General features: G+C 39.5%; 1 protein-coding gene across 1 annotated transcript; it reads right to left on the bottom strand.

Annotated features, from left to right (window-relative positions):
• Positions 1-531: 531 nt before the first annotated feature.
• GOLGA3 (golgin A3) lies at positions 532-26647 on the bottom strand. The gene is made up of 24 exons (XM_074159838.1): positions 26601-26647; positions 24380-24728; positions 20716-20997; positions 19727-19839; positions 18888-19564; positions 17518-17629; positions 16587-16893; positions 15787-15989; positions 15281-15418; positions 14354-14515; positions 13198-13566; positions 11910-11987; positions 10663-10926; positions 10085-10179; positions 9170-9386; positions 8392-8535; positions 7550-7747; positions 6875-6991; positions 6245-6384; positions 5328-5460; positions 4979-5101; positions 4399-4563; positions 3237-3400; positions 532-2240 (listed from the first exon to the last, which is right to left on the bottom strand). Exons 2-24 carry the CDS (start codon positions 24510-24512, stop codon positions 2033-2035), a joined length of 4542 nt encoding a protein of 1513 aa, XP_074015939.1. The 5' UTR covers positions 24513-24728; positions 26601-26647; the 3' UTR covers positions 532-2032.
• Positions 26648-27656: the final 1009 nt, after the last annotated feature.

Below are 27656 nucleotides of genomic sequence, written 5' to 3'. Positions count from 1 at the left end.
TCTTCTTCAAACTTAATATACAGGCAACTTCAAGAACATGACAGCAGCAAGATAATCAGTACCATTTACTCTGCGAAGCAGACTACAGCAGTGTTCAGACATTCATGTCTAAGCTAGTCTGTAAAGCTTTTGGCTTTTCTTCGAATTGTTTGGTAATTCTGTATGATGGGCACCTAATGTCACACTAATGCATTTCTGCCTTCACCATTTTCAAAACCTTGACTTTTAGCATCACTTGACTTTGATCCCAATAAATGTAAGTTAAAATCCAGTAACTGATGGGCACAAAATCAGTCAGTATAGATACTTCAGGTGCCAAGTGTTCAACTGGACCAGAGCTTGAATTGGTAACGATAAGAAATCAGACTTTGGATAAATATGGGTGGGTTTGGGTTTTTTGTTTGTTTGTTTGCTTACTTTCTGCCTTACTGCTAAGCAAACTGCAATCATTTTCTCCCCCAAACAACCAAACCCATCCAAAAGCAGCAACAGTCTCTTTGGAAAAATACACGAATTAGACTTTTTTTTTTTCCCCAGCCTCTTAATCTACTTGTACTTTTTTTTTTTTTTAAATGCCAACCTATAGTGGGTACAATTGCCCTGTTTTCTTTATGTTTTAAAGACAAACACATGCTACTACATGAGTTGCCACTAAATCTTCCAAATAATCTGTCATATATATTTTGATTTCTGCTTTAGCACTTGGCACATTAGGCAAAGCAGTACCTCCCTGCTGAATCTGTGAATGAGGAGAGGGCGGGCTTCTCCCTGCACTACGAGACACATGGAGGAACAGGACCAAAGGAGAAGGAATCTGAAGGGGCTGCTTTAATAATAATCCAGTCAAGGTGCTCTGCAGAGGGGCTGCCACAGTATCAACATTTCCATTCACGGTGGACACCTTGCGATAGAGGGTGCAAAAAGTAGGGGAAGCATATGGGAGAAGATAAAACTAATAAAAATAATAATTTTATAGGCATTATAATTTCATCTTTTAAAGTAAAAATAATTACATTTCTAAAAGCTCTGGCTTTGGGTGCTAATTTCCCTAGGCCATTTGTACAGTATGTCAAAAACCAGCAAACTTAAATGTAACATGAAAATAATGACAGTAACAAAAAACCCTCATGTCAGCCTTAACTTACAGTACATAAGCATATTAAAACAGATATTTAAAGTCAGAAAATTATGATTTTTTTCTTTTTTATATATATATTACACGCATACCTTTTTCAAGGGTGTCTACTTCAAAAGTTGAACTAAAAAGGTGCAAGAAGTGTTTGTGCAGTGAGGCAAAGCTCCCTACTGGCCTGCAACTGTAAGAGAAAAACTGTGACACTTCAGAAAACATCCCAGGCAAATCTGCCAAAGACACATACCGGTCTGCACTGCTTGTCTTTGCAGTCTTGTTGCTTTTGCTAGAGGTCAGAAGTCATCTAGAAATGGCTTCAAGTGAAATTTTTTTCTTTAAATACAGGTATCTGTAATCTGAATTGCAAAAGTAAGAGATTATAGGAGGGAGGAGAAAGGATGCTCGGAACATCCAGTTCTCAACCACTGCTAATGGCTGAACATGAACAGGACTTATTTTGCCCTGTGACTTCGATACAACCCAAGACACATACCCCTTCCTCTCCCCAGATAAAACAACACACCAAAGCCCTGATGTTACATTAACAGTCATTCCTTAACAAACTCACCCGGACTGAACAAATACAGACCTGGAACCAGATGCTCTTCTTGACCTCATTTTAAACCTTCATCTGAATCTCTTACTAAACTCCAAAATAAACCAGATTTACCACTTGGCAGTCCCCAACATGACAGAATTATGGTAAGGTTTCAAACAAAACCTTGGAATAGCATGTTCTGCGTTTAATATTACACCAGTTTCTCAAGTCCATGCCCTTTGCTTCTACAGGCAAAAGCACAGCTCTGAACACCATTTTTTAAAATGAAATAAATAAATAATTTTGATAAAGATTTGTTTACATACTTAAAGCAATAGGAAGAAAGACAACTGATAAGGAGGTTATAGTGTCAAAGCTTCCTTGTCACTAACACTACAATTCTGTTTCTTTTCATCCGCAGTATGAATCTCCTGCTGGTCTGATGCAGTTGCAGGACTGGTAGAGGTAAGGTCCATTAGCTGCCCCTCAATCTGAGTCCACGAAGACATCGACTCATGTACTGTAATGGTGTGTTCCTCCATTTGACGCTGAAGGCTGTCCATTTCTTGCCTTTTTAAAGTATTGAGAACAAAAAAGCAAAAATTAACAAGCAGAAAGCTAACTGCTAAATGCAAGATCAGAAAATTGCTTTTCTGATTATTGATGCCTACTCCAAGACTATCTAAGCTCTAGCTGTATGCAAGAGAAAGACATCTACAGGAAGCTTAGGAAGTGTCTCTCTAATTTAAGAACAAAACAAATGCAATATGCTTAATTAAAAAAATAAGGGCCAACAATGCAGCAGCTCCTTTTGCTGCATGTACTCGTTGCCAGGGATGATGCAGCACTATTTCCTCAGTAAAGGCAATTAGCGACTGCAACCTGATGAACATGGTACTCTTGCAGGTACAAAAGACAACATGGGAAGTAGGGGTAAGGAAAGCAGCACAGAAAAATAACTAGATAAACACATTATGACTTTAGTCAGACAGCAACTTAGCAAAGCAACTAGCCTGGTAGTACAGGATCACAGAACATTATCACAGGCTCAATCCCCTCAAACATCAACTGAGGTGATAACAGCAGCTCAGTTCTCCCAATAACCTGAACTCCCCGTCTTCCTGAAGTTGTAGCTTTCCTGTTCAGAATCTCATGTGCAACCATGTAAGGTTAGTACATATTTTTGTCAGAATGAACTTCCTCTGTAGAGAGTTCTTATTAACATATGGCCTGGGCTCCTATCACGAGCAGCCTTTCTCATGCTGTGAAGGGACAGAAACGCCAGCTTTTCCACCAGCAAGAACAACTAGAAATAGCTGTCTCTGGTTTGTTGTGCTGTGTACAATTTAGGATGGACATTTTTTCTAGTTTATTGTAAAGGCTTCTTTCCCTATTTCACTACCATAAGCAAGCACTTACAATGACAGAACATCCTACTCTCCTAAATATAATCCCAGTAAGAAGAAAAGAATTCATTTTACAAATATTTTTTTCCTTAGGCTGACAGCTGGTTTTTTGGAAACATTTTTAAGATTATTTAATATGGTTTAAAATAACAGGTCATACTTTAATTGCCTGAGACAGCTGTTCAGATTTTTTAAAGGCTCCTTGCTCACAGCTGTCGATGGTTTCAACAGTTCTTCCAGCAAGGCAGCAGGCACTGGACAATCAGGAATCTTGACTGGAGTCACAGGATTTGAAGAGTTATTTTCTCCTTTCAGTTCCTTCCTCTGGTTAAAGGAAAAAAAGAAGAGCCAGAAATACAATGAAGCTATTTCATCAGTGTCATTTTTACCACATAGAAAAAGTCTCACATCACACTACTGGTACATATCTGCATTATAGAGCAGGAATCAGAAGCACATTCATGTTAGGTCTCATGGGTCACAAGCCAAAGTTACTAACCTAGTGTCATCTGCTAGCCGTGCTCATGAGTAAACAAACAGCACCTAGAAGGACCTACTCAAGAACTCACCTACTAAAGAAATAAATCAGGAAGGATTTAAAGCAAATTAGTTGGATCTTCACAACAAATTCTAATAACATTCTTTCAGTATAGTTAGGAGAACAATTCAGAAAAAAAATATCAGTTAAATACAATCAAAGAAATCCTTTCCGAAATTCTGGAATCTGAAAGATGAGGTACCAGGATCAATGTCTAAAAGAATGAAATGGAGGCTTCCATACAAAATTCTGTCTCCCTAAGTGAGAGTATTACTTCAGGGAGGGAAAAAGCAAGAGATCTACTATTACTGCATTTTCTGTGTACTAGTAGCAAACTGGAAGACTCAAAGAAACCACTAAGAGTTACCTTTTGAAATTGTCGAAAAATAAAAAACTAGACAGTATAGAGAGGAAAGACACATGAACATTAGGAAGGCATTAACTATAAGGCAGCATCAGCTCCATATTTGTCCATGATTCCTTATTTAAGTGCTACCTTTTTTGCTTTATTTTTATAAGTCAAAATGTAAATATAAGATAATACACTAAAATAGAAAGATTTCTGAAGTAAAAGGTGGGAAATTAAGGTCAGTACAGTTACTTTTGCTTCTGTATCTTCCTGTATTTATCATTTAAATACCAGAACATCAGTAAGTCTCTATCACAGACAGGCATTTCAGTTCAGAGTTTTCACCAGGTTTCCTGCAGCAGAGTATTTTCTGGTACTTTAAGATCATTGGTATTTTCCAGTACCCTCCAACATGTATTCTTCCTATTTAAATACCTTCTTCATCTTGCCATGCTTCAGGTCCAACTTCAGTTGCTGGTTCTGCTGCAGCAGTGACTTCATGCTGTTCTTCAGTTCAGTCACTTTAGCCTGCAGCATAAACTTATCCTTCTGAGTCACTGACAGGTCCTCCCTCGCCATTTCTAACTCAGTCTTGATATTCTAAATGATAAAAGAAAAGAATCAACATGATATGGGGAAACCGTATAAAAATTCCAGCCAACTAATGTTTTTATATTTTTTTTCAGTTTCCAGGGGAAACTAGAAAAAGAAACAACACGTAACAGTGCTATTTGAAACCAATTTGCCCTGACATAAACCCAGAAATTAGATTTAAAAAAAATGTCAGTGACTATTTTAATGGTGTAAGATCAAAGAAATACAAAGCTAACAGCCCCAAAGTCAAACAGAGACACTGCAAAACACAAAGTAAGTTTTTATGAATAAAAATTTGTAACAAAAGTATCACAAAAGTATCAATATAAGTATGCTTTTAAACAATAAAAACATTGTTTCAATTATCCCCATACAGCAATACCAGTTATCCATCAGAATCTCCACCAGGTAGATTAAATACCTGCAAGACAACTTGTATCCCTTCTAACTCCTTGTGGCTGCGCTGTTCACTCATATCCAACTGCTGCTTAAGTGTTTCGATTTCTCTTTCTTTTTGTTCTACTTCCCACTTGAGGTCTTCCACCTACCAGAAAAAAAAAAAAAAAGAAAGAAAAAAAAAAATCTTTAGAATTCTCTATAGGTGCAATCAACAACAAAATCTGAAATGTATTATTACCTATGTCTCATGAACCCTTCACGGTTTCAAGAAAACCTAGCATAACTTTATTAAAAACTGCTGAATTAAAGACAAATTAAGTCATACAATGTATCATAAATAAAGGTAAACACAGTAAAAGTGCAGTTTTTACCTCTTGGCTTACTACAGGCTGCTCAGTAAGCTTGTCATCCAGCTTTTTCTGCAGAAGTTGGAGTTGAGACCTGGCTTCTGCCAGCTCCTGCTGAAACTGTGATACCTCCTGGGAATGTTTTTCATCCTCTACCCTGCACAGCAGGATTAACAGACAGCAGTTACCCAATCTGTCCTTTAAAATAAGTACTTCATTGGGTTTTGCAATGTAACCATAAATGACATGACAGTCCATGGAACCTGGTTAGTTATAGCTTTGACTGAAGGCTTTGCCAACACATTCACAGCAAGAGTTAAATCACAAAAAGATTTCATATAAGAGATGCATGAATATATTATTAAATATTAAAAAAAAAAATCCTTGAGCACTGGCAGTAGTCCAGTTACAAACAGTAGATTACACAGTAAACAAAGCAAAATAAAAAACCTGTCAGCACTTTTGCTCGTTTTAAGAGGAACAGGGTTAACACTATATCCATTCTCACGTAGGTCTGATAACTTCTTAAAATTTAAGAAAATATCTTCTATACAAGAAAACAAATTGAATATATTGAACAATAAAATTATCCTCTATGTAGTATCTCAGAGGTGTGAAAGATAGAAGAATAATAGGATATATATAAAGTGTTAATCCTTACTAGTAATGTGAAAGAGTAGAAATCTGTGTTGAAACTGTAAAAAAAGCAGATGCTGAAGCCTAAATACAGCATGCACTTCAGGTCTAACTGAATTACGAAGAGAGAGAAAAATGCAAGTATTCGCCTAGAGTCCAAACATGCATCTTAGGGTCAGGCTCAGGTGGGGTGCATTTCAACATAATCCACCCCAGAGCGGCAAAACAAAAAAGTCACTAATGTATGTCTTTTTCAGAAAATTTGTTCTATTTACTATTGTCTAAGGACTTGGACATTTACTTACTGTAGTTTGTCCACTTCAGCCTGAAGGGCTTGGACAAGCAGTTCTTTGGCATGAAGCTCTTTCTTGATTTCACTGAGCTCAAGCGCAGCAGCTTTGTAATGACGGCGGTTGTGTGCTGCATCCGCTTTGGCTGCTGCTTCCTACAAGAAAGAAAAAAAAAGAGGAATATTTTTTTTGTTTTATCACTGTGGGTGCATCATAAAGGGAGTTAGACTAAAGAGGTATAAAACAAATTAAAAAGGAAGTTGTGCAGCTGTTAACACTTCTCTTTTTGTTTAAAAACTTATTATTGGTGTTGTTATCCTTATTAATGCTAAAGGCAGTTAATAACTATATATAACTGAAGAAGTACGTTTGCAAGACTGCTATTTCAATTTTTGGATGATTAGTTCATCGCTTCAGGATATGTCCCATGCGTTACAATTCAGAATAGAACTTTCCTGGGTAGTCAACAATCATGCTTAACATAGGGCACAGCACAAAAGACATCGACTCATCTTTCAGCCACTGGCCATCAGGACAGACCCTGCAGGAAGCAGTCTATTGTAAAGTAGAGATTTTGTTTCAAGCTACTTTTCAAATACTTTACATTTAAATCACCTTTTAAGGAAATAAAAGATGAGCCCTTACCTGCTTCTTAAGCTCTCTAACTTTTGACTTTTCTTTCTCTAGGGAATCCTGTAAAGCTTGAATAAGTTGTTGCATTTGTTGATCCTCTTCCTCCTTCCGCTTCAGGACTGCCTGAACCTGTATCACACCACAAAAACAAATGCACGTTTTTTGTGGGCTCACTGGAAGACCGGAAACGCCCGTAGAGGAAATATAAACAGAAGCCAATGCAGGGATTGCAAAACTTCTCTCTGCTGTTCACTGATAACTCTTTCCTCGTGGTACCCCTCAACCTTAAAAGTAGCTATGCTTAAATGGTAGCTCATTGCCTATATTCCCATTTGCTTACACCCCATGAATATATTACTATTGGCATAAAAACCGTTCATCTCAATGAATCCGTATGTAACAGAGCTTGAATCTTTAAACTAACTTAACAAAGTCACACTTTCACTATTGCAAATATTTGAGTGCGATTTGTTTTTATCCAAAAAGAAACAGTTCTGTTCAGTGCAAAGTCTCATTTCTGATCTCTTGCTTAGCCCCCTATATTACTGCTGTTACACAACACATGGGAGACCCAGATTTGGAGAAAGTGCACCAACTTTCTATCATACAAGTAAAGATGTCTTCATCCTGTTATCAGAAATATGAGCTAATGCCTTTCTTAGATTTCATATCAAAAAGGTCAAATACCTGTAGATTCAGCTGGACCAAGTCTGCCTCTCTTTTTGCTAATGCTGTTTCTAGGATATTGTTGTGTTCCCGTAAAGCGGCGTTGGACTGACTAAGACCTGTAAGTTTTCCTCTTTCATGCTCCAGTTCAAGGGCCAACTTCTTATTAATTTCTTCTAAACGTTTTATCTTCCTCCTGAAGCCTCTAGATTCCTGAAGCTATAGCCAAAGAAAAAAAAAAAAAATATCAAGCAAACAAAACCAAACAATTCCAGATTATTACCACAAAAAAGTTGTGAACTAAACTCATAAAGTGTCTTGCTTTCCCAGAGTAGGATTTTTTTTTTCTTCTTTCTTTTTTAAATGAACACTTCAAAATAAGCTCAGTTAGGTATTTTTTCCTTTTAGAAGGCTAAAATGCTTGCTAAAAGCAGAATCCAGGAGTACTGTTCAGGTGCAGATCAAGAATAGTAGATAAATATAATTTTTTGGTGCAACTCTACAACTGAACACCACCACCCTGCCCTCAAAATCACTCGGTATCCATGACTCCAAATAGTTTCAAAAGACAGTGATTCACACATCCTCACCGTCTCATGACCAGACACAGCTGGTATCTAATACAGGAACTACTTTTCTCTATCATCTTCTTTTACCCTATACAACGATTCATGAAACCATGAAGAACCAGCACAGGGCAGCAAAATCAGGAAGTGTCACTGACACAGTGTTTCCTAAGAAATATTGGAAGATCCTGAATTCATGAACTGTTGGAATAAAATTATGGCACTAGAATTTCTTCCCTGCCTCTCAGGCACTTTTTACTGTCACCTTCCCATCTATTGTGAAATTCAAGCAATCACCTCATCCTCAAGTTCCAGCACTTTCTCTCTGTATTCTTCCAGCTCCTGGCTCGTAAGTGAAATCACTTCTTGCAACTCTTTTTCCAGCATCAACTTACTGCTGCTAACAGCTTGCAATTCTGTCTCCAGAGCTTGAATCCTTTCCTAAAGACAAAGGAATCACAAGTGTGATTAATATATCACCCATCTACACGAGTAATTTTGGTTTTATTAAAAAGTCTACTTCTCTAGCAAATATTACATAAGGTGCTAGTGCTTAATGTGAAGTGGTCTTGCTCAGAGCTTTTCACTCTTGCATCCAGCTACTGCTGTTAGTGTATTTAACATCTTGCTCCATTGGTCCAAGGAATTGGAGCTTCTCCCAAGAAATTAATTTTGTTATCACAGGCATAAAATATAGTTACGTTATAGTAAGTTATGGCTATGCTGAAGAATTTTTGACTCTCAATGAGGAAAAAAAAGCAGTAAGAGTTAGAATATTGGAAAAAATCTTCAGATGCTGAGCCTTTCAAAAACCAAATAAATCCAAACCAATGATAAAAATTAATCAGGAAATTTAGCACTAAGGCTCATCATCCTCTTGAGGTTGGATTACAATTGATAATCTGAAAGATACAAGTAAAATTCTCAGTGCTTGGAACACTGATACCATGTTCTTATCTAGCTTTATATTCCAAATATTTTCATTACTCCAGTGTAAAATAATATTTCAAGACCTATACTTAATAACAAGATAGCTCTATCTTTGTAGTAAAAATGTTAAAAGGCATCTGCATACTTGAGCAATCTGGTTGTTTCCACCATCAGTGATTTGTGCTTTTAGTTTGCTCAGCTCTGCTTCAGCAGATTCCTTTGCAGCAAGAGATTCCTGTAGCCGCCGACTAAGAATGCCGACTGCATTCTCATAGGCTTTATGTTTTGCTTTCATCTCTTTCTGAGCACTTGTCAGATCTGACCCTAGCCGCTTCATTTTCTGTTTCTGCTCAGTAATGGCCCTGGAGTGAAAGGAAAAACAAAACATCAGGTAAAACCAAAAACGGCCTGAAAATAGTACTAAAAGATTAATTTTTGACATGTTGCACCAAAACCCAGCATCCACTTCTCTCCCCTTGTCCCAGAGTCACCCATCTCAGCAGAGAAAGCCATCAGGTTAGTAAGGTACAATTTGGCCCTCTGCAAGACAATATGTTGAAAACTCTTGATAACATTCTAAGATAATACTTATGATAATTAAGAGGTCTTTGTTAGAATTGTTAAAACTCCAATATGAAGGAATACATACTACTCTGACAATAACACAGAATTTAGAGTAACAATCTAATCTGAGATCTTTGGTGGACGTCAAGTATCATAAAAACCCTGTGATCACCAGTGGAAGAAAAAAATAGTTCTCATTAATGCCAACATTCGAGCCAGGCAAGGATAAAATTCAGTGAATGGTAATCAGGATCAGCTTGAATATGCATGTTGTATGGCACATACTGTTGGTTAAAAGCATAAGTGAATCATTGCAACTCCTGTGGAGCATGCAATCAACACTTTGCCATGATATGACCCTATGACTCTGTACGGCTCTGACTGTTTAAATTTTCCAAAGGAAAGACTAGGGAATAGGAAAAGAGTGATTGCCAAAAATGTGAATATGAAAAACAAATGCTGTAGTTCTTTTGTCTGTGCAGAAGAACAGACTTACTTTTTTGCTTCTTCTTGCATTTGTTCTACTTGTTGTTTTAATGTCTGATTTGCCTCAGCAAGAGATGCCATTTGTTCCTTATCGAACTGCAAAGACTTAATAGGAAGGAAAAAAAACACACCCATGAGAAAGAGAACAAAAGCCTGTTTGCTGTATGTTGGATTACAAAAGAATAAGCGTGAAGCTTCAAAATTACTTCCATCTATAAATATAGTGTTCCAAGGGTCTCCATCTCCCTTCTCTCTGTGGCCACCACCCTAACATGTATGAACAGAATTCTATTTCGGTCTTTGCTCTCAGATGGAGTTCACTTTGGGACCAAGAAAATTGCTTCCACATCACACCTCTGCCACTCCTGTAGTGTGCCTCTCCCCACTTACTTATGTTAAATGTTAATAAGCAGTCATGTATTTACAGAATTTTGCTAGGTACATGCTCAAATGCATAGACAACATTAAACATGTAACCAAGAACCTTAACTTGCAGGTGGTCATTCTGTTTATTTCCAAAGTTAATAGAAATAGCAACCTATCCTGCATGTAACACTCCCGAAGTCCAAAGCTTAACACTTTCCATACCTGTAGGCGTGTTTCCATATCGTCTCGTTCTTTCTGCACTGACTGAAGATGATTTTCTATTTCCACCATCTGCTGTTGAACCTGAGATACTTCCTTCTGTAATTTTGAATGTTCAGATTCAAGTGACTGCTTTTCAACTTGAATTTTCAGTAGCTCTCGTTTTAACTCTTTCACTTCTGAGTCCAGCCGCTTCTTTGTAGCTTTCAGTTCGCTAATCAGCTGGTCCTTAGAACTTGCATCTCTTCGATAAGCTTCCACCATCACCTTGGACACAAGAGTTTGAAGAGGACAATGTCACCTCCTGTTACAGCTTTATAAATTTAAGAGTAATTTACTATAAAGTATTTACTGATACTCTTTTAGTTTGGGGTGGAGGGGAAAGTGTCAAAGAACACAAACCAGCATCATCTTCTGTAACGCATTTACTCTGGTTCAAAGGTTTTTATGTCAGCTCAGATATCAAATACCACTATGTATCAGCAGCTTATGAAAAACCTCTGAGTAAGAGTGTTTATAGCAGTACAGGGTACTCTTCTTCACATTCTTTATGGAACTGCACTAATTGCGTGCCCTTTTTTTAAACTACACTAATTGTAAAAAATTAACCATCCCATGTGCATAATTAATAATTTTTGCCATGAGAAGAGGGCTTAACTATGACTAACAGTTTGAACAGCCTTCCCAAACTTAAACCTAACAAGCTAAAACAACCTTTGGCACTAGCTTAATCAGCAATTAAATTAAATTAATTAAATTAAGCAGTAACATAAGACACATACGTGCAAGACTAATGACATACCAATTTCAAATTACTGTCTCAAAACTGTGTAAATTCAGAATAAAATTTGCAATAAAGCACTTATTTTCAATCTAGTTACTGAAGCAACCGTCGTTTTTCAAAGCTGCAGGAAAACAACTACACTTGAATATTTTCATGAGTGCTTTTGCAAAAGCAAACTTAACATCAACAAACCAGAGAGAGATTTTATATCGTTTGTATTTTTATTTGACAAACTCCCTGAAATCCAATGAAAGCATGAATTGGTTGGTCGATCTGCTTTTACTTTAGTTACAGATAAAAATTCAACTGGATGAAATACAAAAAGTATATAATTATGTCACAAAGTTCTTTGACACAGAAAATTAATTCAAGTGTCCTCACAAAACCCTAAGATGTACACGCTTTCACTGTGAAAAAAAGTATATTCCTTGGCTTTATTTCTTTGAAATAGTTCGCTTTTGCTTACCTTCTGCTGCAGGAACTGTTCCTTCAATTTTTGAACCTGTTTTTTAAGGCTGGCGTTTTCCTTTTGCAGATTTTCTACCTGCCAGAGGAAGAAAAAAAAAAAAAGCAAACACATTGCTTTACATGCCAAATATCATATTCTACGTTATTTCAAGCATTGACAGTACCTTCTGCTATGCTTGTACCAAATGCCGAATCTAGTGAGGATCCTGTTTCTTACTTGGCATCTCAATGGCACTGTTAGATAACACAACATTTGATACAGAAATATATTCACACAGGTCACCACATAGCGAGCCTTGTCAGCCCTCAGGAATGCATGAAGTCCCCTTATTCTGCCATTAAGCTTTTAGTATGCATCATTAGCGTACGTATTTTATCTGGATGGCACCCATTCACACATACATGATGATCAAATGAAGAAACAAGCTGGTTCTTTGAAGGAAACAAAGAATCTTTATGTTAAATATATTTCCATAGTTCTTCACTACTTCTATTGGTAATACTATCAAGTCCCATTTCTATCTTCAAAAGAAATCTTGAAAGATTACCAGGAATTCATCATTACCAGGACTCAATAAGAAAGCTCTTGCTATGGAACCTGAATGCTCTAAAGACACAGAGCAAACATGACTATCAAACTAAGGTGTGAAAGGAAGAATCATCATAATTTAAAGCAGCCACAAAGAGAATAAGGATGTGCATTAGGCTTGTTCTTGTAAAATAGTTCAGTGACTAGAAAAAAAGCCTCCATTGGGATATAGCAGTACACAAAAGCAAATCCTGGTATATATATGTTGTTTCAAGAGAAAAGGTGCAATTAAACATTACCAAATTACTGCATAAGGAAGATGATTAGCCCACAATGGCACAGAAAAGGAGCACACTAAAAAATTACTTCCAAAAACGTGATGAGTACTCAAAATTATTACTTTTTAAAACTGTCAGATTTCAGAAAGATGGTGGTTCTTAGAAACAGACAGAACAAGATCAAGTAACATCAGCTTCCAATCCCATACCACACAAATGCATACATGCCTATAGACACCAAAGGATATTAACCTGCAAGCTCATCAATGATGTGACACTATGTAAAGTGTCAGATACTCCATCAACAGGGAAAGATGAGAGAATTGACTAAAATATTCCCACTAGCTGAATCTCGCAACTACAGATGTATACAAACTCGTGTACTAATCTCCTCTCATGTAATTTTCTCTATCATATGCCTGTGGCAATACTTCCCTACAACAGCTATTTTAAATAAGATACCTCTAGGGAGTCATTACCTGGCTTGACTTGATTGCCATTTCTTGCCTGAGTTGTTCCAGGATTTCTGATGCTACTTCTGCGCCTTCTCCAAGGCGCACTGCTCCTTCGTCAAGTTGCTCTTTGCTTGCTTTTGCTGCCTGCAGAGCTACTTCCAAGACAATCTTCTCATTCTGCAAATACTGGATCGTGTCATCTTTAGAAGTAGCGTCACTTTGGAACTCTTCTAATCTGGCCTTCAGTTCATCATACTGTGTTTGCAGGTCATCCAGGGACTGCTCTTTGGTGTGCAATGTCTCTTGGGTCAGAGTGAATTGCTTCATTAGGTCCAGGTGCTCTTGCTGTAAAGATTCAAGCTGCAGATCTCGCTGATGCAAAGTCAACTTGACCTGAGAAGAAATGTTTTAAGAATAAAGTCATACAAAATTAATGTTATCTTTACAAATGCACTCCAGTAAAAATAAAATGTTTTAACTAGTGTTTTAGCTTCTACGAGAAAAAAGCAGAAGGTGAAAATATTTTTTAACTTTCCACGGCCACCTCTGGAAATTGCCTATTAATTGCAGCCTGCAGCATCTTACAGGCTAAGCAATGACCAGAATCACAAACCTAAAATATTCTTAATTAAGATTCACAGTGTTCTAAATTTTTATTTGAAAAATGTCCACAGTAGAAATACTGGGTTGATTCAGTGTTATTAATGATAATGCCATGTAATTACATGGAATATAATATCGAGCTATCCCACACCTCATGTCATTCCAGCCTTTGTAATGTTACAAGGTTAAAGCAGGACTCTGTAGAGAAATGCAGATTTACCACGCTGCAATTGTATATAATGGTATCCTGACTGCCTAACGACTTTAAACATGGACCTATGCTTCCTGTATATACTTAGAATAGTCACAAACTGAATTCACTCAAAAAAACCCAACACGTACAAGACAATAGTTATGAAATTTCAAAAAAGTACTGTTACTGAGATGGTTGAAGAAGAGGGAGCCTTTTCACCTGGGACAGAATGACTTTGCTGCAAAAAGTAAAGTCTGTATCAATCTTTCAGGTTTGTTTCTTTTTTTAAAAAAATGTAGAGCTCAGTATCTATTTACTATTGCCTTTTCAGCCAAATAAGTATTTCCCTTGAAACTCTTGGGACTTTGCCTAAAAGCAGTCTACCTGTTCCAATTCTTGCTCCAGTGTTGCTGCAGAATCAGCCATTTTCTGAAGCTGTTCTTTCTCATCCTCAAACTCCTCTAGCTTTCTCTGCAAGTCTTCTTCCACCATGGTTTTAGCCTCCTGGATCTGCATGAAGGCAGCTTCTTGATCTAACATGTCAGCCTGCAAAGAAAAAGCAAGGAATCAACTTTTACAATTTCTGTGGAAGGGAAGAGGTGGGAAAAAGGGGAAAAAAAAAATAGAGGGAAAAGAAGAAGAGAAAAAGGTAAATTACCAATAAAGTTTCTAGAGAAAAGACATAAGCAAAAATAATTCTGATGTCTGCCTTTGCACAGCTGTATGTCTTTACTAAGTCATTCAGTACACTTAAGAGTCATTTATGCAACTGCTGTTAGTAACACCGGAGATTGAGTGTCAGTGCTTCCACTAACCTGCTGCTCTACTGCCCTCTGAGACTTAGAAGCAGGAACATCACTGAAATTCAATGGGATTTAAGGCTTTAAGTACTTTGCAAGTGAGTGTACTGTACTTCAGATTTTACTCATCTTATTGGAGGACAGGAAAGACAAACCTTAGTACTGAGCAATTTCACACAGCACTTTACTGACTTAGTTCAACTTCCAATTAAGTTTTGACAAAGTTCCTGAATGGGCAAGGGAGAACATTTACATCCCCCTTTAAAATTAAATTAAAAACAAACACCAGAGCTGAAAATGCAAGTACGACCTTGGAATGGAAAACATATGGCCTTGCTCCCTCTTACTGTTTGTAATGTCATGCAAATTTATTTGCTTTGTTTTTATAACGCAGCTTTTGAATCAACTCAAAACAATTCAGTGTTACTTTGCCAGAATATCCTTGAGTTTGCAAAACCTAAATACACAACCTAGGCAGAACATAATTCATGAAGACGACCTACAACCATACCTCAATATTTTGCAGCTGTGCTGCAATACGTTCCTTTTCTTTAATGGATCTGTGTTGGGTTTCAGTCAACTGCTGAGACAGTGCCACATTCTCTAGTTTAAGATGTTCCAACATACCTGCTTGGGTCATTTGCCCAGCCTAAGAAGGAAAAAAAATAAATCACTGATTAAACCAACAGTCAAAATTTGGCCAACAAATTTAAGTTTCAGAAAAAAAAAGAAAATCACGTTGGATCTCTGTGCCTTATCTCAACTGTGACTTTCACGGTACTACAGATCTTCAGCCATAAAAGGCAAATGCTTTGGTTAAATTTATGCCTCAGCCTTAATGTGAACTAACACCTCATGATGAAAACCAAAACACCATCCCTGTCTGCTCTCCACCTGAAGAATACATAACTGAGACTGGCTCCCTTGTCCGAGCCCATAAACAACATCCTTTGGATAAAACCAACATAAAAAAGGAACATATTCTCAGTCCTCCCATATGCAAGTAACGGATAATACCTGTATATTGGCCATCTCACTCTGCAGCCTGACACGGGCCTCCTGTGCTAGCACAAGCTGCTGCTGGTACCACTGCCGCACGTTTTGGAGCGATGTGATTTCTGTCTCGGATGCCTTTAGCTTATTGGTCAGTGTGGTCCGTTCTAGCTGCACCTTCTGAAGCTGGTTCTGTAAGGAAGCCAACTGCTGTCGCAGATCATGAACTAGAAAAAGGAAAATAAAGAACTTGGACTAGAGCGCTCCATTGCTCTATTTTTATGCACATTTTCAAGGATTATTGCTATATCCATAACTTTTTTCCTTTCTTTTTGAACAAAAACGTTTATGTCTAATTACATAAAGATTGGCTTCTCCTGCGAAAGTGAGGGGAAGTGCTAGAATCCAAAGTACCAGGTCATAAATTAAAATAAATGAATCGCTTCTTAAGGCATTCGAAGTTCCTTAAGTGGCAGAAAATACAAACTACTTAAAAATCAGGAAGCAGGTAAGCTGACATGTAGAGTCACCACTAAAAGCCAATATTTGTACAGTTTTCTAAAAACCATTAGTCCACTTTCAAACAGTTACTAGACTAAATACTTATGCCTCCCTCTCCAGGCTGGCAGTAGAGCTCACAATCTGTGGCATTTTTGTGACAAAAAATAAAAAACAAACATCTTAAAATTAAAACCATTTTATTAGTATGACATCAATGAAACACAAATTAAAATTCCTTCTTACTGCAGGACTTCAGAATTATGTTGAAATAAAATGATTTATGGAATAACAAATGTTAAAGATCGACATTTACATCACCCCACCTGTGCTGTCTCTGGTGAGAACATTTTTTTGCATATCTTCAACCTTCAGCAGGAGTCTTTGGTACTGCTCCTCTGCTAACTGCAAATCATTATTTGAAGAAGCCAAACTAGCATTCTTTGCTTCCAAAGTATTTTGCAGGTCAGCCATTGCTCGTTCCAGATCCCAGCAAGACTGCTTTAATGTGGCCACTTCTGAGCTCAGAGATTCCTGCTTCTGCTGGCTGTTTTGGCTGTGCTCCATCTGCGCCTGAAGCTTCATGTTCAAAGCTGCAAGTTGGGCTTGTAGCTCAGTCTTCTCTTTGAGAGCCTGAACGTGTCCCAAAAATCAAAATATGGAAGTCTTTAGAGAAAATACATTATTGGTTGACCAAAGAAGATGCCCAGCAAAACAGCTTTGCTAAGGCAAAGACCACTTGCTTCTAAAAAATTCTTTTTTAAAGTGACATCTCACCTAGTAGGTATTTCAAATAGTTAAAGAAAATACAGAGGAAAGTACAGACAAGATGTACATAGCGTTATATGTCAGTATCCATGTCAGAATATTTAATAAGACACATTTCCATACTTTAAGGAAGGAAGCTTTCTATTATAAGTGTTATACCATCCATCAATACAAGAGAAAATATAGCTCTACAGACATCGCTAGCACTACTCTGGATTTATCATCTCTCTTAATTTGACTTCTTTTTTTAAAAAAAAGCACAATTTTTTAAAAACCCTTTGAAGACTTTACTAATGTTATATTTATCCTCTTAAGTATCCTTGTAAAGTACCTTGTAAAGTTTTATATGTTAGTTTCCTAATGTATAACCTTATTCAACAATGTTTTTACAAAACATATTTCCCACAAGTAATGAGTAGGAGGCTCTTGAAAATTAATTAACAAATTAATATGATTTGCTAAATACAGGAATTCAAATTCATTTTCTACCTGATTAGCTTCAAGTGAGAGTGCTTCTAGTTGCCCTTCAAGTCTCATCTTCTCCTTCAGAACCTGCAACATTTCGTCATGAGTTCCTGCGATAGAGCTTTCCATAGAAACACTGGAGACAGAGACATCACATACACCGTTAAAGGGTTAGAATACAACACTCATCTAGCTGAAGAAAAGTGAAGCTGAAATTAAGAGGTACTCAGACTTCACATATGACCTAGAATCAGTATTTTTTCTGGCTTTATGCCGCATCTAGAACACAGAGAAACAACCTTTGTTACCATCCAAAGAGATAAAGAAATTATAGTCACGCAAAGGTTTTATATGTTAGTTTCCTGTATTTGCAGCAACTAGAATCTAGTGTGGCACCCATATATTTGTTATTTTATTGAAGTGCCATGGTTGACTTAATTACATTCTGTGCCTGCAATATCCCTTTATAAGCAGGCAAATGGACATAAGAGAGCACAAAACCTCCACAACTGTTGTCCGCAACTGTCTGCTTTAATGTGCCTAGAAATACCAACAGCTGCTGCAAAATAAGGAAAAACAAGTGTTGGGTCTAAGGGATTCCTTGTGCTCCTTCCCTGATGCACAGGCAAGGAGTCTAGAGAAAAAGGGCAAGATCTTCTCTCTCTCATTACTGTAAGAATTAAGTTTAAACTGGAATAATTGTAGACAACTGATTTACCTTAACATCTTGGGGCACTACACTTTAGTCCAACGAAGATAAAAAAAAAAGGTAATTTCAAAATTAGCCCGTATAAACTTGCATCTCCAGAAAACTGATTAAAAACCACAACTGCATTGTTAAGGGCTTCAGCAATCATCCACTCGCTTGCTGAATCAGTTTAATACCCACCATATACACATATGGTTGAGAGACTAAGTAAATCTCATTCTCTCTAAAGGGCTGAAGAGGATAAGTGTATCTAGGACAAGACTCTTGGTGTTTCATAACTATTTGAGGTCTGAAAGGTACACGCGTAGATCAGGAAAAGGACAATAATAAATATCACTGAGTCAGTTACAGCTACACTTTCAGACTTTAAAGACCAATGTCACACCAGTGATTCAGTGAACAAATGCCTGCTTCCCAAGTAAATACAGATAGAAGCAACTGCTAGCAGATGTTTAGAACAAGCTGCCAGTGTCAAAACTATCTTTCTTTAAAGATACCCTTAGTAAACAGGTACTCTAGTGAAGTGACCTTGCAGTTTCTTTTAGAATTTGTAAGTTAATAACAGATTTGATCACAACGAACGTCAGTTAAAACTGGACCCAAAGTTAGTAGAAGGTAATAGGCTGCCTATGCCAAGAAAGTATAATGCCTAATAATGGCCTCACAGTACTGTGATCTTTCTTACCTGCTAGAAATACTGTCTCTCCTGCTCCGTACTTCCCCGTTAACTTCTTGCTCTTGGGCTTGATGCTCCACTGCCGCAGCCTGTAGCACCTCACTGATGGAAGGAAATTGCCCCATTGCATCGGGATGTATCTTCTGACCGTTTATTGTATATGGAATACCCTGTTTGCCTTCCGTGTTCTGTAAACTGTTATACAGCCCTTTTCCTGACACACTGCTGTAGGTCGAGCTGTCACTCTCATTTCCATCCAGCCTCATTCCCACTTCACTCCCATCGATCTCTGAAACGCTATCTCCTGCCACAGAGGAATTCTCTATTCGATCATCCATGTCAGAAGGCAGACTAATCTCAGAAACAACCGATGTTGGACCACTTCTGCTTTGCTTCAGAGTCCCACCAGATAGATCAGTAGCCACAAAGTTCCCAGGAGCATTTCTAGAGCCTGAATCTTCAGTTCTGTAGTCAGCCAGGGACCGGATCTTACTGGGCTTAGATTTTGAACTTCTTCTCTCTTTCGAGGATGCTGGAAGTCCCAAGCTACCCAGTTTTGGTCCTCTGGGGACACTGGTCCGCAAAAAGGAGTATTCTTTTGTCATTGCTACAGTGCTAGCTCTTGGCAAGATTTCTGGATTTAACATCAGCTCAGGATCTAGGGTGCTGGAGGGCCGGCTCTTGGACTAAAAGAAGCAAAAAGTCAACGATAAAATGGTTTTTCACAGTTGAGAAAACCAGTGAATGTTCAAAGTTGAGAAAACAGTAATTTAGAGCACAGAAAAGATAGTGTTTTCAAATTTCTCAATGCCACACTGAATGTAGAAAATCTGTTGTGTAGTACTTACTCTTTCTTGATGTCTTTTCACTCTGTATTGCTTCAGCTGTTCTTCCAGCCGCCTTCTTGCTTGAAGTCTTATTTGTTCTTCTTTCTCCAATGGGAGTGAAGACTCTACTGAGCCTGTAAGTGAAAGGTGTCTTTACAGTCAAACAGGAAACTCCAACACAAGCAAATCTGAAGCAAAAGGAAAAAGCCCCTTCTACCATCAGCAACATGCTTCATGCTTAAGCAAGGAAGGCAAGGAAAGCCCGTTGGCATGCACCTCAGAATACCCTGTTCTAATGTATCCTTGTGTAAGCATTGATAAAGTCTGTGTACTTCTGTTGTTCAATCTGCAAATGCTGTAGTTCCTCCACATATATATGACAAGAGATTATACAGCAAGAACAAAACTATTGCTGTCATTTAATCTCACCTGTCCTACACTTCTGACAGTACTGAAATTATACAGCTAAGCAAGACCTACACAGTCCACTCATTCCTTACAGGTCAGAGAAAGATGTTTCCCGGAAACATTTGCTTTCTTCTTGTTAACTCACATTAAATCTTTCCCATAGTAAGTCTCTTTAAAAACATTATTTCAGAAAACTCCTGCAGCATTAGACACCTTAATGTAAAGGCTTCTCCTTTCTCTCCCCTGTATTGCTCTTCTCCTATTTACTAGTTAGCTTAAAATCACCTGGTTCTGCTGTTCTTTTTTTTTTTTTAATATCACCTGTTACTCCTAATAATCAAGAAGATTACAATAGCTTCAGCCCCAGAAAGCATAAATTCCCCTCCAGCGTAAGAACAATTATTAAATGGTAAGGCACATGCCTTAGCTGCAGCAGAGGGTGGTTTACTGAAAGAAAATGAATTGTAGTTCAAAGTAAAAGCTTACTGCAAAAACGAAGCTTAGTCCAAGCTTAAATGTTATAGGATTGTAGAGCCAGGCTCAGAGTAAAAAGCTTTATGCAGCAAGAGAAAGCAGGGGCATCACCGTAAACAGATGCTTACACAATTCAGTTTCTTGCATGGGAAGACTTAGTTTGAGAGACTGCAAAGCTTCTTTTCTAAGAACTATGCCCTCAGCACTAGTTCCCTGAGACTTCCTTAGGCTGTCATGGAAACCAGTCACACCTGGGGACGACTCTTGACCCTGTGCACTGCTGGTGGGGTCAAAAGATACAGGGGAGTCGGGGAAGAAGGACTCTGGCCCATTCTGGTAGGCATCCACCTTGCTGTTTATCTCCAGACTTCCCTCTTCATTTGGCACTTCATTGATGTCAATACTGGTAGCTGGAAAAGAAAGTTTCAGTGAGCTACATTGTAAGCCACCCCATTTATCTTTACACCTCCACCCAAATACAATGCTACCACTACTGCCTTTAGGCTGTAAGAATACAGAAATTGCTAGTGACAGCAACTGGCAGAAGGAATTTATTAAAGGACTTTTGATTCTTCATTTAAAAAGACCAGAATAAGTACCTTTATTTGCTTTACTACAGTGCCTTCAAGCAGAACCTCAAAAGTGATCACAAAATATCTCCAAAACTTCACATGGGTTTTTAAGCCTTGTTAGGTTTAGAAGCACGAAACACCAAACACAAGCAACGCGATCTGTGTCACACTGAGTGGCAACCTACTACAAATAAAGACTCAGTGACTGCAGGCCTGTGCTGAATGATTCAGCTACTTGGTATGCTGTTGGGCACCGGGCAGAAAGCATCCACCGTCCCACTTCCAGCCTGGGCCAAGCAGAGTTTCTCAATTTTAAACTGAGTTTAATTTTTTTTCAAATAGGATGTCTTCATCAAAAGTACAGTAGCAAAGCTCAGATGTATCAATAGAATAAATCTACCAATTAAAAGGCAATTCAAGAATATCCCCACTCACTAATATTTGATTTTTCTTTTCCATCAGGAAAATTCATCTTCAAAACCAGTTCAATACTTCACAGGTTTATATTTTGGATTTCTCACACATTTCTACTTCACTCCGTTGGGGATTACCTTTATGAAACTGCTGTTGCAACAAAACTGCGTATCTAACTTTAAATGCATTATTATAGCTCTCAAATGACCAGGGTACTGAAATAGCCACTGTTTTCTGTTCATTCCCATACCATGTATCACTGGACCAACTGCAACTCATTGGAATAATATGTTAGATTTCATAAATACTTTCAAAATCTTTATGAAAAAAAACCCAAACATTTATGATCACGAAGTACTTGCAAGTGGAAAAATCAAGTTTCCTCTTTCTATTTTTTTCCTCTTCTCAGAGCTACAGACTTGAATAAGCATTAGGTTTTTTTAAAGTCTGCTCAAAGATGATGTGGGGGGAAAGAAAAAAAACAAACAAACCATAACGGAGAAACAGGTCCTCCAAAAATTAAGTCTAAGATTCATATGCAGAAATGCATCTACAGCCAGGAAGTTGATTACAACAATTCAATAAAACTTTAATTATTGATTTAGACCAGTCCATTAACATATTGCTATTAAACTTCCCCCCTTGCCCCCTATAACGAATCACGACAAACTTCTGAAAGCAAAACAATCAAAAATTAAAGCTATTATCATTCATGTATATGGTGAACATTAAAGCTAATCCTGAAATTAAATAAGCCATATGGAAAGAGTTACAGGTAGGAAGATAGGACTTCTTAATTGTTTTCGCTTTTGTAATTGAAGAAAGCAAAAGGTTTCCTTTCAAGTGCAGTCAAATTTCACTTCAGAGTAATTTAAAGAGGAAAAGATAAATTTCCACCCCTGATCATTTGTTGCCACCTCTGTGGCACATCCTCCCTTAAGCCAGCACAGATGTTCGTAGCATGAACCAGCTCAGCAGAGACTGAAGGAGGAAACTGAATATGGGTGAAAATAAGAAGTTTTCAGTCTTAGGTTGCCAAACCCCGTCAGCTCTCTAAGATTTGAATTAAAACACTTTTCAGTATCTTATTTGTCATGCGGAGAAGATTTTTCAGGCCTTTTTAGCCTGAAAGAGTTCTCTGATTTAGTTCACCATATGGTCACAGAAACACTTGCAGGCACAACGGAAGGGATAGGTGCAACAAGGCTGCAAAGGAGGACAGAGGACAGGACTGGCTTTTTAATGACTAACCAACCTAAGTCGGAGTCTAAGGCATTTTAAAACTAAAAGATTGTCAAAACTATACTTAAAAGAGAAGTTAGTGCTAAGAATATCCACAAGAAGAAGATACCTCACACATTCAGAAATATTGTTTCTGCCCATTGTTCAGAATCTGCAGCTATTATTGTGTCAGGTTTATACTTTATTTACATTTTTATCTTCACAACTGTAAGAGGTATACAAACACAAAAGAGATGCTGGAGCAAAATTCTGAAGAAATGGTTTCCTGGCAACTTCCTGAAGCCACGAGACACTCAGAATCTAAAGTAATTTAATTGCAGTAGTGTCAATACGACTGTGGTCTTTTTAGAACAGGGGAAGGGGAGATGCCATTAGATTAAAAACAGTAGAAAGACATACCACCTATTTGTAAGCCACAACTCAATTGTTTGGACAATGCCCAGCACAGTAGAAGACAGGAGCGTGTGATCTCCAACTTCATAAAAGATGAATCATCATATAACTACACTCCGCCAGTCTGCTAATGGGCAGCGTCAGAAATGCAAACAAAGTCTCAGGGCTCCACTTTCTTGCCTGTGACAAGATGACAAATCTGCACTACGAGAGGAGGGCGGAAGGCTAACAACTTCATCACATGGTCACCTCCTTTTACACAAGGAACCTGTATAATTTTGTGTATCTACGCAGCCACAACAGGCACACCCGCTCCACCCATCTACCACCATATCCTTATGTACCAACATATCCTTAGATACCTGTGGCGGAAACATGGGGATTTCAACTCAATACAAGGAAAAGATATTCAAAAAGCAAGTAGTTAAATACTGGAGCGGGTAGAGAGAGGCTGTTGAACCTCCCTCTCTGGAGATATTCAGAATTCAACAGCAAAAGGCCCTGAGCAACCTGATCTAGCTTCAAAGCTAGGTCTGCCCTGTGCATGAAGTTGGACTAGATGACCCACAGAGTCCCTTCCAACCTAAGTTTGATTCTCTAATCTACTCAGATCAGTGTCCTCTTAAGTTTCTTGTAAACAGCTGCACAATTATTTTATTACAGAGCTTGTCTACAAATAAAAGTTATTTTGAGATAATTTGGGGAGTATGTGCCAGCATCTCTCTTCCATAAATGGAAGTTCAGACAGACTTTTTGAGTACATTTTGATTTTTGCCTAATTGATTTAATTTATTAGGAAAATTGCTTTTGCCAGAATAAAGTATTTCAGTCATGAGCTTAGTCCACAACAATCATTTCAGAACTATTAGTTCTAGTGAATTTCAGGTACATACTCACGGAAACGCTATCAGAATAGAGAATAACACAACCTGAGCAGCACATACTCAACTGATAGCAGGTAATACTTAAATTTATAGTTTGGTTTTGTTTTGAAAGAATAAGTTTTAAAACAAAACAAAGTTTTCCCATACACAGAGCCATAGCCTTCACCAAACTTGCTTAAAACTGATGTACAAGAAATTCCTTCAGCATCACCTGAAAATCAAAATAAGTAGCTGTAGAGAAGCCTGGGTAAGACTAGGAAAGATTTGGTGCATATGGAGTAACTTACTGTTAATTTCATCTGTTGTAACTGGCGAATCTGACTTGGCTTTACGATCCAGAAGTTCTTCAGGGCTGCTAGGGGCCCCATTACTGTTTCTGTTCTCCACGTCAACATCCTGCTGGGCAGACGAGGAGTCCATGGTAAAAATGATCCAGATCCCTGGAAGGTTTTTCTTCTGAATAATTTGTCACCAAGTGAACTACCAAGTCCTGTTTCTCTCCATCAGCAACAACAGCATCAATATGTTACACAGGAGCACAGTTCTGAGCTTTACATCTGTTGGTGTGCAGCAGGTAATTCCAGATCATGAAAACAGCTCGCAGCCCAAGTTGTAATCACCAAGAAGCTGCATCCTCTAGAAACAAAGCGTAGTAAATTTACAAACATTTCTTAGAGCTTTGAAAAGATGAGTTAAAAATCAAGTAGTGCTCACAGATTACCCACCAGCCCAGCTTCAACACACACAACCAGGACATGGGTTAATAGCAGAGACAATGAAATACAACCAGGTATCCAGCTGTTGTGAATAAAAAGTGACCTATTTAACAGCTTTTTTATTATCACCTTTTTTTAAGTAGCATTGATACACCAGCATAATGATGGAACAAGATAATATTTACCAAGACAACTGATTTACGATCACTGTCTCTTTTAATGGAAACGCCTCCTTGGCTCTGCTTTAATAAGCAAGCCAGTCTTCGGAGGAGCATTTTACTCTGTAAATTACAGTCTGGACTTTCATACCATGTATTTCATTTCAACGACCTACTCCTACTTAAGTTTCAATAACTTTAGTTAGAATGCAGTATGGAATTCAGATTTATTTTTTTTTAATTAAATTACATCATTACTGTTTACTTCTCTGCAGAGCAACAAGTACGTATCACTGTACAGAACCTGAACTACTGATGACAACATACACTGGCAGCCAGAACGTGGCCTGGGCTGCAGTTCAACACTGCCTTCTCCTACAGAGAGTCAGGAGGAGGATTTCCAAACACAGTTTATAGAATATGCAAATGATTCTCCAGGCATTCAGATCTTACCTTTGGGTATAGGCCCAGCCAACTAATACAATCTGACAGAAGCTGTTGTACACAGTCACTTCAAGTGTTTAAATTTTGTTCAAATAGTTACCAACAGGTGAATTCAGCTTACTAAATGTTATGGTTCGTATTTACTAAAGAAACTGAAGAAATCCCCAGTTAACAAAAAAGGCGGGGGTTTGGGGGAGAACGTCAAGCCAGGAATATTTTAATCACGCTTTTACATGAACACAAACATTTTGAGCAACATTCGTTCCATATCTCCAGAATACTTGTGTAACTCCTATTGAACCAAACTGCCCTGGTCACCCAGAAACACTAGTCCTCTCCAAAATGTTCCTGAAGCTGCTAATGGCTCAGGACACAGAGGAACAGACAATTATGTAGGTGACCCTTATATAGGTGAGCCAGAAAGAAGCCAGAAACCTAGAGCACATTTCTAAAAGGGAAACCTCCATCAAACAGAAAGAATAATACCTTCGCTGTGATTTGCTATTGATTTTAAAAGCTTTTCTATATAACAAAGCTTACAATAAAACTTCTGGAAGAGCAGGGGCTGTACGGCACGTAGATACTACACTACAGGCCACAAAGAGGAATTACAGACAAAAGGCAAGCGCAATTTAGACTGCTTCCACCTTGGGAAAATCCGCCCAACATCAGATGGTTTGTTACCCTTGTCATAAACCACCTTTTAATCATCAGGGTCATGAAGAATGGTTTTCTCCTGTACAATCCATTCGCAAACATTATTTTGGCTTCAAAGTCCTTTTGTATCTCTGTGTTGAGCACAAGCAGACACACACACACACCCCCACACACAGATGCACACACGCCACGGCAACCCGGCAGTAACCTCGCAGGGAAAGGAGCAGTACGAAAACAACCGATTTTGTTTAAAACACCGATAACCAGGAGGGCAGCGGAGCCCGGTACCACGCCGGGGACACCGCCGGCGAGACAGGCCCGAGGAGCCCCGGGCACCTCTCTGAGGCGCCGGCGGAGGCACCCGGCGGCCCGGGGCCGCAGCCCGCGGAGCCGGGCCGGGCCAGGCGGCTCCCCGAACCCCGGCAGGCCGCGGGAGAGACGGCAGCTCCCAGCGCAACCCACCCCCGGCCTGCAGCAGCGCCCGGCCGCCCCCGCGCCCCGCCGCCCCGCTCCCCGGCAAGAACCCCGCAGACCTGGGGCCGCCCGCCCGGCGCCCGGCTCCTGCCCGAGACGTGGCGCTGCCTCCGCCGGGAAGGGGAGGGGAGGGGAGGGCGCGGCGGTGCAACGCGGTTCTGCCTCCCCCGCCGGCCGGGCGCCGCTGAGGGCCGGGCCGGGCCTGGTGCGGCCCCCCTGCCCCGCGGCCGCACTACCCCCGCACGGCCGGGCCCCGCGCCCCTCGGCGGGCAGCCGCGGCGGCCTGGCGCAGCCGGGGAGGCGGCCGGTGCCGTCGGGCCCACCGGAGAGGCGGCGGCTTTTCCAGACGGACCCTTCCGGGAGGGAAGGGAAGCGGCTTTCCTCGCCGCTAGCCCCGCCGCCCGGGCTGGGCTGCCCTCAGCGCCGGCCCGCGCCTTCCTGTGCCCTGAGGGGAGCCCGCGTCCCGGCTGCCCTCAGCGCCGGCCCGGGGCCTCGTCTGCCCTGAGGGGAGCCCGCGGCGGGGTCAGGGCCAGACCGGCCGGGCGGGACTCACCGGCTCCCTGCGACCTCCGTGCAGGACCCCGGCTTGCACGAATTAAAATTTAATCTGTGCCTACATTAAAAATTAAATCTGTGTGTAAAAGCGATGCGCCCCTCTCAGCCGTCACCGTCTGGATCGTTCACTGGAGTGGCGTTACCAGGGGCTGGAATCGGGGTGCTCAATGACATGTCCTGTTCCTCTCACGCTCCCAGCCTGCCCGATGGCCCTTCCTCATAAATCGGCATCTTTCTGGCACTAGGGATCCCAGAAGTTCTCCTGGGCACTGAGAACTGGCCCATCGGGGTGGTATTCCACACAACTGTTTCCTCCTACATTTATGCTGGCAGACTTTGCTTTTCTATGGTTTAGTATAGTAGCTTATCTCGTTACACAGGGATTATTTGGGGGTTGCTGAAGAGATTATTGGTTGGGTGGATTTTACTCCTAACCTTGCTAGAGTCTCCGTATGGACCAGAATGTTGTTTAGTAAGTGGGAATGGAAAACCAGACATCTCTGTGCTGTCCAAGTTCAGAAAACTCAGTATCTCACACACACACACAAACACCCCGAGTT

Source organism: Numenius arquata, chromosome 16 (assembly GCF_964106895.1).
Source record: "Numenius arquata chromosome 16, bNumArq3.hap1.1, whole genome shotgun sequence".
Classification (NCBI taxonomy): Eukaryota; Metazoa; Chordata; class Aves; order Charadriiformes; family Scolopacidae; genus Numenius; species Numenius arquata.
Note: the sequence above shows the minus strand (reverse complement) of the source record. Positions and strands in the feature narration are given on the sequence as shown.